The sequence below is a fragment of the Mesoplodon mirus genome (genome assembly GCF_964341445.2).
Source record: "Mesoplodon mirus genome assembly, chromosome: 3".
NCBI lineage: Eukaryota > Metazoa > Chordata > Mammalia > Artiodactyla > Ziphiidae > Mesoplodon > Mesoplodon mirus.
In genome coordinates, this window is record NC_138978.1 from 77,779,746 (window position 1) to 77,799,396 (window position 19,651).

General features: G+C 35.9%; 2 protein-coding genes across 2 annotated transcripts in view; one reads left to right on the forward strand and one right to left on the reverse strand.

Annotated features, from left to right (window-relative positions):
• The window catches only part of LOC309800250 (uricase), a gene marked incomplete at its 5' end in the record, with an annotated part of 130,573 nt that extends 130,001 nt beyond the window's left edge, over positions 1-572 (reverse strand). The window contains one exon of the mRNA XM_082614284.1: positions 483-572. The remainder of the gene's footprint in view (positions 1-482) is intronic.
• On the forward strand, positions 505-19,523 carry RPF1 (ribosome production factor 1 homolog). The gene is made up of 9 exons (XM_082614282.1): positions 505-778; positions 1,597-1,653; positions 3,977-4,057; positions 11,969-12,064; positions 12,646-12,799; positions 17,652-17,734; positions 18,117-18,298; positions 18,472-18,598; positions 19,296-19,523. The coding sequence occupies exons 1-9, from the start codon at positions 551-553 to the stop codon at positions 19,335-19,337; spliced, it is 1,050 nt and encodes a 349-aa protein (XP_082470408.1). The 5' UTR covers positions 505-550; the 3' UTR covers positions 19,338-19,523.
• Positions 19,524-19,651: the final 128 nt, after the last annotated feature.

The window sequence follows — 19,651 nt, forward strand, 5'->3', positions numbered from 1 at the left end:
GTTTCTTTTGCCTGGACAGCTTTTCTCAGATTAACAGATCTTCTCCCAGTTAACTGCATAGTATGCCCCCTTACCTCCTTCAAATCTCTGCTCAATAATGAAGCCCACTCTGAGAATCCTATTTAAGAGTTGTAATCTGCCCCTCTATCCCCTCATCTTCTTTTATCCTGTTCTATTCTTTCCACACCGTGCACTACTTAATATTAATAGCTTACCACACTAATTATTTGGGAGCTCGTTTTAGTCTCTAGTAGAATGTAAACTCTACATACTTCAAATATTGTTTTGTTCTTAGGTTTTAGGGGCTCAGCACATGGAAAACGCTCAATAAGGGATTCCACCAACTCATAATTTCATTGTTCACACGGCTGGGCAAGCTCCCTAAACTCTCCTTAACCCTAAATTTCAGCACCTTCTTAAGCCGCTAAACTCACGAAACTATACATTTTCCTTTAAGAACTTTCCGACCCCGGAAGTAATACCTTAAGGACGGGGGTCGGAGGAGAAAGCTACTTCCGTTTCCGTACAGACCACAAGGAGCAGAAATACCATGGCGAAGGCCGGGCATAAGAGCGGCGGCAGCGGAAACAAAGGCTTGAAACGCAAAGCCGCCACTGAAGAACCTCAGGAGGCTGCAGTCGCTGAGGATGGGACGACGGAAAGTGGGGTCCAACCCTCGAAGGCGGCTGCCTTTCCTCCAGGCTTCAGCGTTTCGGAGATTAAGAACAAACAGCGGCGACACTTAATGTTCACGCGGTGGAAACAGCAGCAGCGGAAGGTATGAGGCGCGGAGGCGCCAGAGCGCATGAGCGATGTCCCTTTAGCTCCCCTGGGGTGGAAGTTGGGGGGTGGAGGGGATGTAGAAGGAGCATCTAACCCATTCTGGTGTGCAAGTATGGGGGAAGGGTGTCCTAGAAGACTTCTTGGGACTGTAATTTCTAATCCGAGATCTGATGGATTGAGGGTCAACAGGCGCTGGGGGAAAAAAAGCTATTTTATATTGTGTGTTAAGCATTCTGTTCAGAAGTCAACAGAAGTTACAGATTTGCGGTGCATCTTGCCGGTTCTTGATCATTTTAAAAGCATACTTTGTTTATAAAATATTTGAGTAACTAGTGATGGTTTTATTGGAAACAACCTGAAAACTCCTCTCTCATTACCATTTATTTTTAGTACTTTTCAAAACAAGCAACCAGCATGGCCACGGTTTTCTTTAGGATGCAACTTGCTAGGAATGCAAAACAAAACAACAAAAACTATTTAACTTGTTTAGATGTACATTTTGCACTTTCACTTAATTTGAGGCTTTATAGTAAAAGATAAAGCTAGTGAAATTTGAAACATTTAAACTAGTCAATTTAGATTAGTGTTTCGAAGGAGCAGAATCTTTGTTAGAGAAATCTTATTGATTGGCTAGCTCATTTGGTTTACAATAAATAACAGCTATGAAAATCTAAGTCAGGATGTTTATTTTATATATTTCTAAGATTGCTCAGTTTAAATATTCATAGCATTAGTAATTTGTAGCTTCAGTATGTGTTTGTGATATAACTGGTGGTTTCTCAATATTGTTCTTCTCTTTTTCAAATCCTTTAGGAAAAGTTGGCAGCTAAGAAAAAACTTAAAAAAGAGAGAGAGGCTCTTGGTGATAAGGTAAATGAGACTTTTAGTCCTCTGCTTTCTGTCTGGTATTAAGGAGTGCTCCCTGATACTTACATTGAATCACTTTCTTTTAAAATTTATTATGAAATATTTTGAATATATAAAATGCTATAAAAATAATGCAGCATACCCCTTTCTGTAATTTACTCAGCTGAAGAAATTATGCATTAGTAGATAGTGTTCAAGTTCTTGTGTACTTTTTTCTGATTGCTTTCCCCTCCAAAGAAACACTCATTTGGACTTCCCTGGTGGTCCCGTGGTTAAGAGGGTTAAGACACCGTGCTTCCACTGCAGGGGGCACCGGTTTCGAACTTAGATCCCTCTTGACATGTAGTATGGCCAAAAAAAAAAGATAAGCACTCATGAAATTTCTCTTTATTGTTCCCATGCACTTCCTTTATTACCTTTACTATGTTTGTGTCCCTAAACAGTAAACCCAGTAGTGGTGTTTTGCATGTTTTCAAAATTTCAAAATGGTGTGTCTACTTCAACTTGCTTATTTTACTAAACTTTATGTGTTTGAGAGGCAGAGACACATCTCCCTGACTGGGAATGGGGAGCTCTTCTGACTTGATGCACTTTGTTATACAAGGCTGGGGAATGGCTGGGCACAGCCTCTTCTGTTGTAGGGTTGGGGCCTGTAAGAATGAGAGCTGACTCTGAGGTTAGGAACCTGCGAAGAGTGAGAATGGGGAGTGGGAGGAAGGTGAGATACCTGAGTGGATTAATACAAAGAAGAGAGCAGAGATAATGCATCAAGAAAGGATTTGGCTATTTTTGTGATATTAACAAAAAGTGAAATCTTTCTATTGAAAACTTTTAAAAGAACTACTAAATACTTCTGCATTATTGCACAGCTAAGTTATTTTCATTTTAGTTTCATTTTATTTGTAGTTAGTTCTAGGTTACAATTTATACTTGCAAAATTTTAAAAATGTTCAGCTTTTCCCCCCTCACATCTCTTAAGATGAGGGACCAAGAAATGATAAGCATTTTTTAGAAAGGGAAAAATAATAGACTATATATATATATATATATATATATATATATATATATATACAAACTAAATACTTCTTTTTCATGAATTCTCTTTATAGTATTAGGTTAAATCACAGGAAGTTGCCAATATTAGACTGTTTTGACCTGCGAAATCCTATCAAGCAATGTTAGTCTTTTTTAAACTCTCAATAATCAGTCAGGTATAGCAAATTAATATGCTGATCACCATTTGAAAATATCACCTTTCTTGTTTTTTGGATTGAAAGATGACTTCCTAGAACTGCCTCTTTTAAAAAAAATTACTTAAAATTTAATATTCATTTCATAGAATAATAAAAAAATCCTAGTTTGTCAGTTCATATTCATCTCTGTTAGTGTACATATATTTTTTTTTTTTTTTTTTTTTTTTTTTTTTTTTGCTGTACGCGGGCCTCTCACTTGTTGTGGCCTCTCCCATTGCGGAGCACAGGCTCCGGACGCACAGGCTCAGCAGCCATGGCTCACGGGCCCAGCTGCTCCGCGGCATATGGGATCCTCCCAGACCGGGGCACGAACCCGTATCCCCTGCATCGGCAGGCGGACTCTCAACCACTGCGCCACCAGGGAGGCCCAGTGTACATATATTTTGGATAAGTTTTAGTCAGTATATGGTTACAGTTCTGTGTTCCTGCTCCTTAAAATTCCATTTACACAATATTTTGGTCTAAGCAAACAATACTGTGCATGATTGCTGATTCTCATGGTATTCCATTATGCTGGAAATGCTGTAGTCATTATCCTGTTGTTGGACATCTGCCCTATTTATCGTTCATTTCCACTAACCATAGCGATAATACATATTTCTTTGTATAAATTGCTCCCCCTTTTCATTCCTTACCATAAATCCCCCAAACTAGAATTACTAGTTCAGCAGATGGAAACAGATTTATAGCTTTTCTTATATATTTCTGAATAGCTTTCTGAAAGTATTGAAACAAAGCTACATATATAGGTACCTTTGTAATTTTTTCCCATTTGATGTTTTTCTTCATGAATAATTATTTTGATTCCAGTTTCTTCTCTCTGCTACTTCTGCCTGGTTTTAAGCCATTTTATTTAGTGTCAGCAATTCTTCCAGTATGTGCGTGTGTCTGCTCAGAGAATTAAAAAGCCTCTTACTCAATATTGTTATTAGGATTGATGTAGCAGTGGGTTGAAATGAGGAACAGATTGAGTTTTTGGATTATTTGCAGATTTCTGTTATTCTTCCCCAATCACAATTCAAAATTATTAATGTAAAATGCTCCTAAGACTTAACCCTTTTTCTTTTATTTAGGCTCCACCAAAGCCTATACCGAAGACCATTGACAACCAGCGAGTGTATGATGAAACCACAGTAGACCCTAATGATGAAGAGGTAATGTTAGAAGTCTTAAATGAATTTGGATGACCACACTTGATAAATTGTCTATTCGTATGTCAGTGTTTAAATTAAAGTACTAGCTGGTGAAGATGTATAATGGACTGATTCAACTGTAATGTTGGCATATTATCATTATTTATTGTAGATTATTTCATAATTGAGTTTCCCAACAATGCTGTAGAAAAAGGGAGTAATTATTTATTTTATAGAAAGGTATTGTATTTTATGCCTAGGTAAACTTATTTGTCATTTAATCTCTATAATAGTTCCAGTGTTTTTTAATGTCATTTGAAAAGCATTCCTCATACTATAGATTTTTGTAGTATTTGTTATACATTTTGACACCTAAGGATAACATTTGATGGTATTTTTGGGTCCTCATAAAACTCTTGGTTTCAAGATAATCTTCCACTTTTCACATTTTCCCTTTAAATAGTTTGCAACAGTACAGTGAGAGAATCAAGGTTTTAAAACTTTGTATATATATGTATTCTTTGATTTGTGTATGGGAAACTTGTTTTTGTTATATTTATTTGCTTTCAAACAATGCTGTTACCAACATTCTTTCACATATTTCCTGGTATAGCCATTCATTCATTCAGTTTGTCAGTCAGTTTTCCAGCAAATGCTTCTTGATTGCCTGCTATGTATGGAGATCTGTTTTAGGGACATGGGATTTATCAGTGCACAAAATACACATATACACACAAAATTTCTGCCCACCCAGAGCTTACTTTCTAGGAAGAGAGACAAACAATGAACATAATAAAATAAATTATCATAGGTTAGCAGATGGTAGGTTACTAAAGTTAAATAGGGTAAAGGAGATTCAGGACAACTTGGTGTAGAGCAAGTTTGCAATTTTACATATAGGGGGTGTACATGAGAGAGAGTATCTCTGTGTGTGTGTGTGCCTGCATTTTATTTATTGTGACATAATTTCAGACTTAATAGAAAAGTAAGAATTCATGTATACACTTCACCTGGATTTCCTAAATGTTATATTGTATCACACTTCATTTTCATTTATGTTCTCTCTGAAATGCTTGAGAGTAAGTGGCAGACATAAGCCCCTTTACTCATACATGCTTAGTGTGTTTTACCTATAAACTGTTTTTTTAATAAGCACAGTGTAGTTTCCAAAATTAGACAATTAACATTGATATACATTATTATCTGATCTGTACAGCTTACTCAGATGTCACAATGATGTCATTTTTCATAAAAGAAAAATCCCAGTTCTTGCATTTCATCCCATTACAATGACTCTAACCTTCTTTAGTTTGGAACAGTTCCTCAGAATTTGCTTTTAATGACATTGACATTTTTGAAGAGTACAGACCAGGTATACTTGTAGAATGTCACTTAATATGAGTTTGATGTTTGCTCATGATTATATTCAGCTTATGTACTTTTGACAGGAGTACCACAGTTGTGACGTTATGTTCTTTTCAGTGCTCTTAGCAGGAGTCACATATTGTTGATTTTCCCATTACTGGTTATATTAACTTTCATCACATGATTAAAATGCTGTCTGTCAGGTTTCTCTACTATAACTACTATTTTCCCCTTTGAATTTAATAAATATTTTGGGAGGGAGATACTTTGAGATTATATAAATAAATACATGTTACTCTTTAAACTCTCACTCAAGGTTTTGCAATTATAAATAATTTTTTCCAGTCTGATAGGTGAGAAATTGTATTTCCATGTAGTTTTAATTTGCTGTTCTTTCGTTATGAATGAGGTTGGACATCTTTTCATGTTTTCTTCCTAATCAATTGTTTGTTCATGTCTCTTGCCCAGTTTTCTGTTGGTTAGGGTTGCAATTTTTATACAATGGTTAGGGTAGGCTTCATTGAGGAGATGACCTTTTAGCAAAGACTTGAAGGATGTGAAGAAATTAGCCATCTTTGGGCAGAAAGTAATCCAGGATAAGGGGACACGGCCAGTGCAAAAGCTCTAAGGCAGGAACATGCTTAGTTTATTTTTGAGAATCAATAAGGAAGCCAGTATGCTGAAATTAAGTGAGTAAGAGGGAGGGTTGTAGAAGAGGTGCCAGGAAAATACAGGGAAGGGAAGAGGCCAGATCAGTGACTTTGCTGGCCATTGTGAGGACTTTGGCTTTTATACTTAGTGAAATGAAGAGCCATTGGATGGTTTTGAACAGGGGAATGATGTGATTTTTTTAAAGTAATTGGTTGCTTTACTGAGATAGCAGTCAGAGAGGTAAACAGACTAGTTAGGAAGCTAATCTAGGAAAGAGATGTTGATAATGATGGTGTTGGTGGTGATGATGATGATGATTGGGACCACAGTGGTTACAGTGAATGTTGAGAATCAGTCTGATTCTGAGGTTTGAGTTTTTGGCTTTGGTGTATTTTGAAATTAGAGCCACTAAGAATTTCTTGATATGAGGTGTTAGAGAAAGAGTATTCAAAGATGGCATTGAGGTTTTTAGCCTGAGCAATTAGAAGGATAGAATGATGGAATTATCATTGACAAGGTATGGAACAGGCCTTGGCTGGAGATAAATTGGGGATTAAAGACATGTAATGTAAAAGTTTCCCCAAATATTTACATAGGGGAGAATTTGTTAGGTCATGGGGTGTATAAGTGTTCAACTTTACATGAAAGTGCCAAAATGTTTTCCAAAGTAGTGGTTGTATCATTTTGCACTCCCATGGTGTAAGAGCAATATTCCTGGTCATCCATGTTCTGGCTATTGCTTGGTATATTCAGGTTAGTGATAAAGGGCTATCTCATTGTGGCTTGAGTTTGCACTTCCCTGATTCCTAAAGCGGTTGAGCATCTTTTTGTGCATGTACTGTGGTTTTGGTAGAGATAAGCCAGCTCATGTCTTTTGCCCTATTTTCTTACCTGTAGTGTATTTTACTGATTTGTAGAATTTCTCTAATTTCTACTAATCCTTTACATGTATTACAAGTATCTTCCAATTTATGGATTCTCTTTTTACTTTCTTCTTTGGTGTCTTTTGATGAACAAAAGTCCTTAATATAGTTGGGTTTAATTTTTTTTTTGTAGTGAATGCTTTTTTGTCGTTTTTAAGAAATCTGTCTCTATCCTGTAATCATATGATATCATTTTTTTTCCTAAAAGAACTGGAGAGCTACTTTTCACATTTATGTACTTAATTATCAGGAATGGATTTCTCTGTTTGGTGTGAGAAAGGAAACCAATTTCTTTCTTCCACTGCTCCCTCCTTCCCCCTCATACGTAACCAGTTTCCCCAGCACCATTTTTGGAGCAGTACAACCTTTTCCCATAGTAAATTGTAGTGCTGTGTCATATATTAGGTATCCATATATTCTTAGTCTTTTTCTGGGCTATTTTTTTGATAGTTTGTTGCTGGATCAGTTCTTTACTTTCCTAATTATTTAGCTTCATGATAAATTTTGATACCTGTTAGAGCAAGATGCCCCTCCCCATTACCATCCTCAAATCCCTCTGTTCAGGAGTGTTCTCTTCCTGGACCTTTGGTCTTACATATAAAATTATAAATTGTATTAAATCAGATCAGCTTGAGGATATATATATATATATATATATATATATATTGCTTAATTAGGTCTTGTTTAAATACTGAAAATGTATTTCAGTGAATTTCATTGTTTTCTTAATACAAGTTGTACACATGAATCTTGTTAGAGCTATTCCTGGGTATCTTACATTTTTTCTTATTAGTGTAAAGCACATCTCTTTGAAAACTGTTTAAATTGCTGATTTACAAAAATGCAGTTGATTTTTTTAATACATTAAAAAAAATACCTATCTATCTTTGGTTCCGTTGGGTCTTTGTTGCTGCGTGTGGGCTTTCTCTAGTTGCTGTGCATGGGCTTTCTCTAGTTGCTGCAAGCGGAGGCTACTCTTCGTTGTAGTGCACAGGCTTCTCATCACAGTGGCTTCTCTTGCTGTGGAGCACAGGTTCTAGGCCTGCAGGCTTTAGTAGTTGTGGCACGCAGGCTCAGTAGTTGTGGCTTGTGGGCTCCAGAGTGCAGGCTCAGTAGTTGTGGCGCACGAACTTAGTTGCTCCACGGCATGCGGGATCTTCCTGGACCAGGATCGAACCTATGTCCCCTGCATTGGCAGGCAGATTCTTAACCACTGCACCACCAGGGAAGTCCCTGCAATTGATTTTTGGATCGTGATCTTCTAACAAGTAGTTTACCTAAATTCATTTCTAATAATTTGTCTGAATGTTGTTTTCATTTCATGTTTAATCATTTCTGCAAATAAGTTTTTGTTTCTTACTTTCAATCCATTAACAGTTTCGTTCATTCTTACTTAGAACCTCCAGCATGTCAAATAAATTGAAAAAGCAATATTAGCATCTGTGCCATGTTACTGATTTTAAAGAGAATACTTCATGTGTCGTTATTAATGTTTGTGTCATTAATGGTAGATTCTCCTTATGAGTTATGGAAATTCCATTTATTCTTTTTTTGCTGGATTTTTTGTTTAATGAATGAATGTAGAAAGTTAGATGCTTTTCCTGCAAATATTAAGATAATTTATGCACTTTTTCTGCAGATATTGAGATGAATGTGCAGTTTTCTCCTTTATCGCACTAATGTAGTAAATGAAATAGATTTTCTAATCTTAAACCTCTTGTATTCATGGGATAAATCCAATTTAGTTAAGATGACACAGACCTACTAGAGAATGGACTTGAGGATATGGGGAGGGGGAAGGGGAAGCTGGGACAAAGTGAGAGAGTGGCATGGACATGTTTACACAACCAAACATAAAATAGATAGCTAGTGGGAAGCAGCCACATAGCACAGGGAGATCAGCTCGGTGCTTTGTGACCACCTCGAGGGGTCGGATCGGGAGGGTGGGAGGGAGGGAGACGCAAGAGGGAAGAGATATGGGGACATATGTATATGTATAACTGATTCACTTTGTTATAAAGCAGAAACTAACACACCATTGTAAAGCAATTATACTCCAATAAAGATGTTTTAAAAAAAAAGATGTTTTATCTTCTTAACATATTGTTTTGGTTTGTTAATACTTTGTTTAGAACATGTATATATGTGTTCATGAGTGAGACTACAGTAATGTCCTATTTTCATTTCTAATTTTATTTATTTGGGCTTTTCACCAGAGATGTATCTGTTTTGTTTTTCTTTTCAAACTACTGTTTTCTTTAATCTTCTCTATTGAATCTTTGTTTTCTAATTCATTTATATCTACTCTTACCTTTATTTCTTTTACACTCTGAGTTTATTGTTTTTATTTTTTTGATTAGCTTATTTTCATCTTTTTTATTATGAGCAACTAAGGTCATAAAATTCACTTTTGCTATAGCCCCCAAGTTTTAAGATGCATTTCTTTCATTATTGTTTAAATCTGAGTACCTCTTTTAATGAAAGATGATTTCTTCTTGCTTGCTGTATTTTTAAATTTCATTAGTTTTCCCCTGATCCTTGTTATTTCTTTCCTTCTGCTTACCTGGAAGAGCAAATGAAAGCTCTTCCATTTGTTCTTTTTCTAGCTTCCTAAGATGGAAGCTTAGATTATTGATTTTATAGTTTTTTCCTAGTATAAGCATATAAAGCTCTGGTTTTCCCCTAAGTACTGCTTTAGCCACATCCCATACATTTTGGTATGCTTGTTGTGTTTTCATTTTCATTCTGTTCAAGATATTTTCTAATTTCTCTTGTGATTTCTTCTTTGGCTTATGATTTTCAAGAAGTGTCCTGTTTAATTTCCAAATATTTGAGGATTTCCCAGATTCCTTTCTGCTGTTGATTTCTAATTCAATTTTATTGTGGTTTGGGACATATTTTGTTTGATTTCAGCCCTCTTCAATTAAAGAAATGTCCTAGCATTTATGTCCTAGCATAAATAAGATCTATTCTGAAGAATGATTTATCACAATCTACTTCAAGTAAATACTGACACGATTCTGGTAAAATACAGCAAGTTTGCACCAGTATAGCTTCATGACCCTCCACTCTTACTCATGCTATTATTGTCAGCACATGTTGTTATATATTACATCTGTCTATGTTATAAACCCAGTGTTGTAATTACTGCTTTAAACATCCTGTTTTTTTAAAGAAATTAAGAGCATACACACACAGCACACCCACAAAGTCTTTTATGTTTACCTTCATCGTTACCTATTTACAGTGCTCTTCTTTCCTGCCTCTGGATCAGAGTTACCATCTGGTATCATTCTCTTTCAGCTTCTAGAACTTTCTTAAGCCTTTGTTTTTATAGCAGGTCTGATGGCTAATTATCTCAGTTTTTGTTTACCTGAAAGTGTGCTTATTTTGCCTTCATTTTTGAAAGAATTTTATGGGATATAGAATCCTTGGTTGACTTTTTCTTTCTTCTGGTACTTTGAACTTGTTCCATTGCATTTTGACCTTCATTATTTCTCTTGAGAAAGCAGCCATTAATAATCATTGTTCCCATGTACATGATTTATTTTTTTCTTCTTTCAAAATTTCCTGTTTTTTGGCTCTTACCAGTTTGACACTGATGTGTTTAGGTGTTCTTTCTTTTTATTCTACTTAAGGTTTTCTGAGTTTGGACCTTAAGTTACAGTTTTTCATCCTTTATTTCTTCGAATATTTTTTTTCTGTGCTCTTCTCTCCTTCAGGGACTTCCTTTTCACACACACTGTTGAAATGGTTAAGAGTGTTCTAAAAGTTTCTGCAGCTTTGCTCCTTTTGCAATGATTGTGTTCTCCATTCTTCGGATTGGATACTTATTAATCTATTTTCAAGTTTATTGATTATTCTGTATCTTAGATCTGCTGTTAAGCCTGTATTTTTCCTTAATTCCTTGAGTATATCTGTTATAGCTGCTTTGAAATTTTCACTAAATTCAACATCTGGGCCCACTCAGTCAGTTTTTATTGACTTCTCTTTTCCTGATTATAAGTCATACTTTTCTGTTTCTTTGTATATCTGATATTTTGGTTGAAAATTGGACATTTTAGAAAACATTGCAATAACTCGGATTGTTTTATTTTTTTAAGGGTTATTGATTCTTTTTGTTTTAGTAACTTGTCTGGACTTAAACTGGAATCTGTCTGACAGTAGCATTATGTTACTACTCAGTTTGTTATTTTTAACATGCCTCCCTAGGGACTGTCCCTGTGTTTGTGTGGCTTAATGGTCAGCCAGTGATTTGGGTAGAGGTTGTGGTGTGACACCATGAACCCCTAAGACATACATACCCTCTGCCAGCTGAGCTGTGTGTGGATTGAGGAATGCATTCAGAGTTGCAGCCATTTCTCAAGTCTCCCTTGCCTTTCAGGTGCACTGGATTCTCAGGTCTCTCTCGTGTAGTTTAGCTGTCAGTCAGAGATTTTGGGAGAGATTATGTCAGTCCCTCTATGATTTTTACTTCCAGAGCTCTCATTAAATTTTTGGCTGGTCCACATCTACCCTGAACTGGGCCTGTAACCTTGGGTTGGCAAAGCTAGGGTCTTCACACCTGCCCCTCCTTGAATCTGGTCCACCACCTCTGGATTCAGGATTGCTGGTTCTCGCCTACTATCAGTCCTGAAGTTGGCAAAGTTACTGTTTTCACCAACCAGGTTGATAGAGGAAATGGAATAGCTCTAGGCAAGATTCTTGACGTTCTTGTCCACAGATGTATCCATTTTTCAAGAATAAACGCATCTCAGTGTGTGTCTTGAAATTGTTTTTGACAGTTTTTTTCCAGTTTTATATTAGTATTCTTCAGATAGAAAATTACCCAACCTCTTCATGTTGCCATTAATTAACCTAAGTCCCTCCTGGGCCCTCTTTAAATCACCAGTCAGCTAGGTAGTCAGTGTTATAGAATCCCTACTGTAACTACTTTTAAAATGCTGGCCCAGTAGAATGTTTGATGTAAAATTCTCTCTCTTTCTGTTTTCAGGTTGCTTATGATGAAGCTACGGATGAATTTGCTTCTTACTTCAACAGACAAACTTCTCCCAAGATTCTCATCACTACCTCAGATAGACCTCATGGGGTAAACATATCAATTAGTTTAGCTCTTGGATTCTTAATTTTCTTACATTACTTAGAGTATTTAAAAGAACTGTGTTCAGAAGAGTTAAATTATTAGTAATTGCCTTAGATTATGCCTGTAAATAAGCTAAATAAAATGTAATGGTGATGTGATATAGGTTCACTAAGCATGATTCTTCAGGATAGGCTTTCTCAGCCTCAGCACTGTTAGTATTTTAGGCTGGATAATTTTTTATTATGCAGATTGTCCTGTTCATTATAGGATGTTCAGCAGCATCTCTGGTCTCTATGCACTAGGTATCAGTAGCAGCCAAACCCCACACTACCACCAGTCATAACCACCAAGAATGCTTCCAGATGTTGCCAAACATCCCTTGATGGCAAAATTGTCCCTAGTTGAGAACCACTGCTTTAGGTTGATCAGCCTTTGATGGATGAAACATTGTTTAGGTTTCACTCTTTCCCTAGCCTTGCTCTCTTTTAATAACATTATCTTATAATAATTACTTCTTTGCTTATAAATATATGCTACACAGATTTGTATTCTTTTTCACTTTTGAGGATTTTTGTTTTGTTTTATAGAGAACAGTACGACTCTGTGAACAGCTCTCCACAGTTATACCAAACTCACATGTTTATTACAGAAGAGGACTGGCTCTGAAAAAAATTATTCCACAGTGCATCTCAAGAGATTTCACAGACCTGATTGTTATTAATGAAGATCGTAAAATGCCAAGTATCCTTTGTTTTTTATGGAAGTTTTCCTGTCTAAACAAGAGACAGCTTCAGGGAATTCATAATCTAGTAGGAGAAAAGAAACATGTAAACAAACAAAAATATAGTGTGGATAGTACAATTAAAAGAGAAATACAGGAGACAGTGCAAACTCTGGTAAAATCTGCCCTGGGGATATCAGGGAGGAAGTACTTGATAGAAAAAAATGCTTAAACCCCATCAGGGTGGATATGGGTGAATGAGGTAAGGAAGAGGAAGAGTACCCACTGCAGAAATAACCATTTGGAAAGATAGAGGCGTGAAGGTGCTGACCCAGTTGGGGATCTGCAACTGTCATTTGATATGACTAGATTTTATGGTGCCAGAGGTGGTATCACAGGATTGCATTTTTGAAGTAGGTATTTGGGCCCATGTTATGTATTAACTAGTATATCAGATGCCAAGAATAATCTATCCTTTTACCATGAATCACAGATCTGAGGTGAATGTGTTCCCTAAACCCTAGGTGTTCCTTCCTGTTGTGAGGTAAGAGATCATATAAAGGATGCCTAGATTTTTTGTCATTGCTGTTGTTTTACTTACTCACCTCATGGTGGCCTGTGAACTCAGTAACTTTAAAGATGGCCAGTTGAATGAGTCAAAATTATTAAAACAAGATTATTGAGGACTTATAAACAATGGGGACAGTACTTCTCTGCTGCCAGGGTAACATTTTTTTTTCTTAAATCAATGAACACTTTTTAAAAAATAATGGTTTACAAGCTTTTTTTTATCTAAATAATTTTTATGGCTTTTATTGTTTTCAATATAAGTTAAAGACTTTACCCACTTGTACAGGTTGCTTTTCAGAGACTTTTAAGACTAAAGCTAGCTTTGTATTGTGGTACATTGTTGGTCATTTTATAATTTGACCAGATCGTGAGTTACTGTAACAAAGTAACAAAAATCTCTTGAATACTTAACTATTCCAGAAGAGATCTGTTTTAAGCTAGTTGTTGCCTTTTTAAAACTACCCTCCCAGCATAAGGTGGCAAGGTCTGCGTTCCTATATTTTTGGCAGTTAAAAACCCATCATCAATCATTTCATTACTAGCAAGCCTGCTAGTAACTCTTTGCTAAGAAGCAAGCATTTATCAATTCAATAAACATTCTATCCATCTCTTGCCTTTAGAAAGCTTATATTCTCTTTACTTTATAATACTGTGTTGTCTTTTTACCCAAAATGTATTAATATTTTTCTGTTTACCATATTGGACACCCTAGAGGGTAAGTTAACCATCAGGTAATTAAGGTACCATCAGTACACAGACCTGATTTAAGGAAATAATTAGGCTACTTAAGTAATCCAAATGTGAAACTGCTTACTCCTATTCATATAAACATATATATACAGTCTGCCCTCCCTGTCCACGGGTTCTGCATCTGCGGATTCAACCAACCATATTGAAAGTTGGAGGGCTTACTCTACTATGCCAATTTATATAAAGGACTTGAGCATCTTTGGATCTGCCCTCCATGGTGGGTCCCAGAACCAGTTCTCCACAGATACTGAGGGAAAATTACCCAAGACTTTAATTTTTAGATACAGAATCATGCAGCAGTTTCTAAAAGTCCTCATGATTGGAAGTTTTATAAGTATAATCCTGCCTGGATGTTAATTTTTATAATTTCAAAGATGTTTCATTTTCTTGTCTGATTAACATCTAGTAATGCAGCTGATGTCAGAGTATCAGTGAAAGACACTAGGAAAACAAATCTCTTGATTTGCTTGATCACATAGAATGATCTTCAGACTAATGCACATTGGTAAGCCGGACTGGAAGTCTATCTTGGATAAGAGATTGTAAGATAAGGCAAAGAATATCTGCAGAAACTTGTAAATGAGACTTGCTCTGAGGAAGATATGAGACAGGTAAATGGAGGAAGGACAGTGGCTAATCTTTGCCATGATCCCCCCCAAAAAAAATGTAGAATTAAAGGGAGAATAATTTGTAAGCACCTAATAGAAATGGTGATTCCTGGAGACTTAACATGGGCTCACAAATAACAAATCATGACTCCTAATGATGGCACTTGGAGAAAAGTTGAAAGAATTGAAGATATCCAGCCTGGAAATAAGAAAGTGGGAACATGACAGCTGTCTAAAAATATATTGACAGTAGGAAGGGCTACTGTGTGCCATATGGTGGAAATTTATAGGGGTATACATTTTTGACTTATTCTAGAAAAGAACTTTGTTATCATACCAGTAGCCTTGTGGCTTTGGGTCAGGCAGATGTGATATCAAATTCAGAGTTCATTACTTGCTATTTTTGTGAATTTAGTCAAGTTTCTTAGTCAGTTTCCTCATATTTTAAATGTAGGAAATAATACCTATCTTTGGGGTTCCCACAAGGATCACATTAAATGTATTATGTTTCAGAGGCATAGTGCCTGGCCTGTACTAGGCATTTTATTAATTGTGGTGAAGTGGGAAGCATGAAGGCTTTTTCTGGAGAGAGACAGACTTCCTCTGTTCATTATTTCTAAATGGAAATTTGAGGTAGGATAAGTCTTTGTGCTTTTGGCAGCTTATAGGGTGTTTTACATTCTTAGCCTTTGTATCAATCGTAACAAAATGCCTCTATACATTTCTAAATGGAAATTACCAGTCAAGAGTTTGGGCTCAGGTGTACCACCACCCCAGTTGAGATCTACTGCCATGTAGCACTGAAACTTGGGTTGAATCTACCTGACCCTTCTCAAACTCTTCCTCATTGCTAAAATCAGTATGACTCCTATTTTACATGGTTTGGGTTGGAGATTAGCAATAACATAAATAAAGCCTTTTGTACAATGCAGGTACTCAGGAATTGATACGTCTGGATTCTGTAGTTTCTTTTGACACAAACCACAATTCAGTGGGAATGTTCTGGAAAGGATTCAAGCCTTGATTTAGGTTGAAAGAAATGACTTCTACCTCTCTTAACCCCCTCAAGATTTTATGATTTTTTCAATGTGCAAATGATACAGAAATACTTTTGCCTGTACCTCCTGAGGTTGAACTTTTGGTGAGTCCTTGAAGGGAAGGAAAGAATTCAAACATTTACTGATAATCTGCTATGTAGTAGGCACTAGGATCTGTCAGAAATTAGTTATTAGATTTGTTGGGAAGAAAGGCATTTTACATGACTGTTAACTCAAATGACAAGTGCTGTAGTAAGTAACAGTGAGATCGAGACTATTTAGAGCTTAATTTTGACTGTAAAGAGGTGGCATTTGAAGTGGATCTTAATGGATGAGTAAAATATTGTAGCTATTTGAAATAGCATGAGCAAAAATCCCATGATAGGATTAATGTGTATGGTGTGTGAGAGACTGTGTCAGTGTCTACCAGCTGGGAAGCAATATGGGGAGACAACAGGTTAGAAAGGTAGTTTGGAGCCACAGTATGACTGCTATGATGCTGTCTTAAATCTATAGATGAGTCTGGGGTGAGAGTAGTTTGAAATTAGCTACAGCTGTCAAACTCTCAACAGTATCCAGTTTTTCACATAGCACACGAGGAGCTATGGTACAGATACAGTGACACAGCCGAGTCCCATAGCTTAGTAACTGTAGAACCAAGGCCTGAATCCATCTTGATTTAGTTTATATTAGAAGATGTACTTGAAATGGTGAGAGAGGTCAAACCAAGCAAAATACTGTTTTCCTAATCTGGGTGGAAAATCTCAAGGACCTCAATTAAGACAGTAACAATTGGGGTAAAGAGGAAGCTATAGAAGTGAGGAATTTAGGAAGGTAAAAGCAGTAGATAGTATTTGATGGGAGGAGGAAGGTGATGATGATAACCACCATAGTTTTTCAGTAGATGAATGGGATAATGTCGATGGCTTTTTTTTTTAATCTTGAATTTTATTTTTTTATACAGCAGGTTCTTATTAGTCATCCATTTTATACACATCAGTGTATACGTGTCAATCCCAATCTCCCAATTCATCATGTTGATGGCTTTTAAATATGGCAACATGTTTTATAAAACTCATATTGTGTGCAGATAGACTTAAAACAGTTTAATTGTGACCTCCTTTTAAGGTTAAGTATTTGAAAGAATCAAGTTGTGCTACAAAGACTTGAGGTGTGTTGTGTAGTTTAGCCACATTCCAAACTTTTAAAGCTCTTGGGCTGCTAATCCTGCTGATTGTAGGTAGTTGTCTTATACTTCATTTGTAGTTTAGAGTGTCTAGCCTAATTCTGTTTGTGGTAGGGTCAGTAAGTGGTTAATTAATTGGTTGATTTTAAATTGTGGTACAGTAATCCCAAGAATTAAGACCATGTCTCTTGAGAACACTAATAACTTTGATTTCCAGAAGACAGTTTGTCTCTGGTCTTGTAGGATGATATTCAAAACTGCATATCCTGACCTTAACAAATGTGTAAGACATATATATATATGTATGAAAGTGTGCCTTTTAAGGGTTATAAAGCCTCTGAACATAGAGGTAAACTTATATTCCATTTGCAGTGCTACAATTATGCTAGAATCTCATCCTTTTAGAGTATTAGTGGATTTTAGCTCTTTTCACCTACTTCAGTTGAATGCCGAACATATCCTATAGCTATTTACCATATTGTAAAGAAAAAGTAGGACTGCTATAGGTTAGTCTATTTTTCTGAAAGATTTAGGTTGACTTCTGTGTCTTGAGTTTTGGGTATGGTAAGAAAATGTTAAGCCAGAGGAATACATGCACCCACCTGTTTACCTAGCTACAGATTTTAGGAGGCTTTGGGCATACAAAGGACTAGTTATTTAAACAATTTAAGACTTAAGATTACAGAATGTAATCTAAATGTGTTCTTAGCTTTGTGAACAGATGGATTAATTCTGAGTCACTTGCCAAATGGCCCAACTGCTCATTTTAAAATGAGCAGTGTTCGTCTGCGTAAAGAAATTAAGGTAAGTTTTATGCATTCCTTGATTGGCATTCGTCTCCTCACAGTATTTGATCAGTAAATGCTATAACCTATATAGATCTAATTGATTTTAATAATGGTATTTGCTCTTCTGGTTAAAGGGATAGTTTTGTGTACTGACCGTTTTCTTGTGAGATTATAACTGAGTTACGGCAGACAAGCAATAGCCTTCGTTACTATGAAACATGTCACTTTTTAGTAGAACTTTCTTTTTGGTGCATTCACTGCATATTAAATAATTTTAGATAAATCTTATTTCATGGGTTTGACTAAGCCATTAAGATAACTAGAATGTTTCAACGTCATGTAAATTCCAAAACTTGAAATCGCAGTGAGATCGTTATTGTGACTTTTCATTTTTCTAGAGAAGAGGCAAGGACCCCACAGAACACATACCTGAAATAATTTTAAACAATTTTACAACACGGCTGGGTCATTCTGTTGGACGTATGTTTGCATCTCTCTTTCCCCATAATCCTCAATTCATTGGAAGGCAGGTTGCCACATTCCACAATCAACGGGATTATATCTTCTTCAGATTTCACAGGTGAGAAACTCCTTGGACTTCAATGATGAAATACATTTTACACACAAACCTGTTTTCTAATGTATTGTGACAAGTATTGTAGATGAGAAATTATCTTTCAAACTGTCATATTAAAGAAATAACAGTTTGGGTTCATTCACACTAATTTCCTTAACTCTATTTTATCTTTGAAGATACATATTCAAGAGTGAAAAGAAAGTGGGAATTCAGGAACTTGGACCACGTTTTACCTTAAAATTAAGATCTCTTCAGAAAGGAACCTTTGATTCTAAATATGGAGAATATGAATGGGTCCATAAGGTATGTGCTTACTCTATGAAAAGCCATTTAGATAATTTTAAACGGATGGAATGAGAATAAAACCACGTACTTTAAGCTTTGGGTGTTTATACCTTAAGTTAGGCTTCTGAATTTCTTCCCAGGAGCTAGCAATAACCAATCTCTGATACAGTGTTCTGGTCTAGAGATTAACCCTGGTTCATCTGAAATATCCCTAAAGATCAGTGGTTCTCAAAGTGGGACCAGTAGCATCACCTAAGAACCTGTTACGAAGGCAGACTGTTGGGCTACAGACCTGCTGAATCAGTAACTTAGGGAGTGGGCCAGCAGTCTGTTTATGAGCCTGTGTTATAATGATTCTGCAGCATGCTTGGAAATTATTTTATAGAAGTTATATAAAAGTTATATAGAAGTTATATTAAAGTTAAAATTATTTTATAGAAGGTTTTATAGAAGTTTGGAGATGATTTTAAATCATAAATGAAAACTTTAATACTTTAAAACACATAATTTTTCAACCTAATAAAAAATATTTCACTTAAGTATGACTAAAATTTTATATATATTATACACACACATACTGGAGCAGTAATTTCCAATACTTTTTATATTAGAGCTAAAGACTTAAAGTGTCTCAGAGACAAACCTAGAGGTCCTTTTTTTATAGCACTGTTACAGATTGTTTACTTTTGTTGTTGTTGTTTTTTCTAATTTTCAGCCCCGGGAAATGGATACAAGTAGAAGAAAATTCCATTTATAAAGTACTGAGGGGATAGTATTGGATTGTGCTGAACAGGATTGAATTTATGAAAGAAGACCCTTTTCAAAATGGCATTTACTGATTTCATAAGCCTTCTGTCATGTCTGGATAAAGTACCAAGTGCCATGAATTGCCACTCACTATTTATGTAGCAAATAAAAGGTCATTTTGGTAAGAGTTTATAAATTCAAGTTTCCTAAAGCTTAATTCTCTTATTTTTAGGTAATTGTTAATAGTTGAAATTGGGATCAGCATTCAAACTAACATTCCTGTTTGTACTTGCATGGAACCTGTGGGCTGGAGAGAAATACAGT

Excerpts from the sequence above, each read along its gene's own strand:
- RPF1 (XM_082614282.1), top strand. The coding sequence starts at position 551 with ATGGCGAAGGCCGGGCATAAGAGCGGCGGCAGCGGAAACAAAGGCTTG. Across the intron at positions 779-1,596 it reads GGAAACAGCAGCAGCGGAAG|GAAAAGTTGGCAGCTAAGAA; the intron begins GTATGAGGCGCG and ends CAAATCCTTTAG. Across the intron at positions 12,065-12,645 it reads CCTCAGATAGACCTCATGGG|AGAACAGTACGACTCTGTGA; the intron begins GTAAACATATCA and ends TTTGTTTTATAG.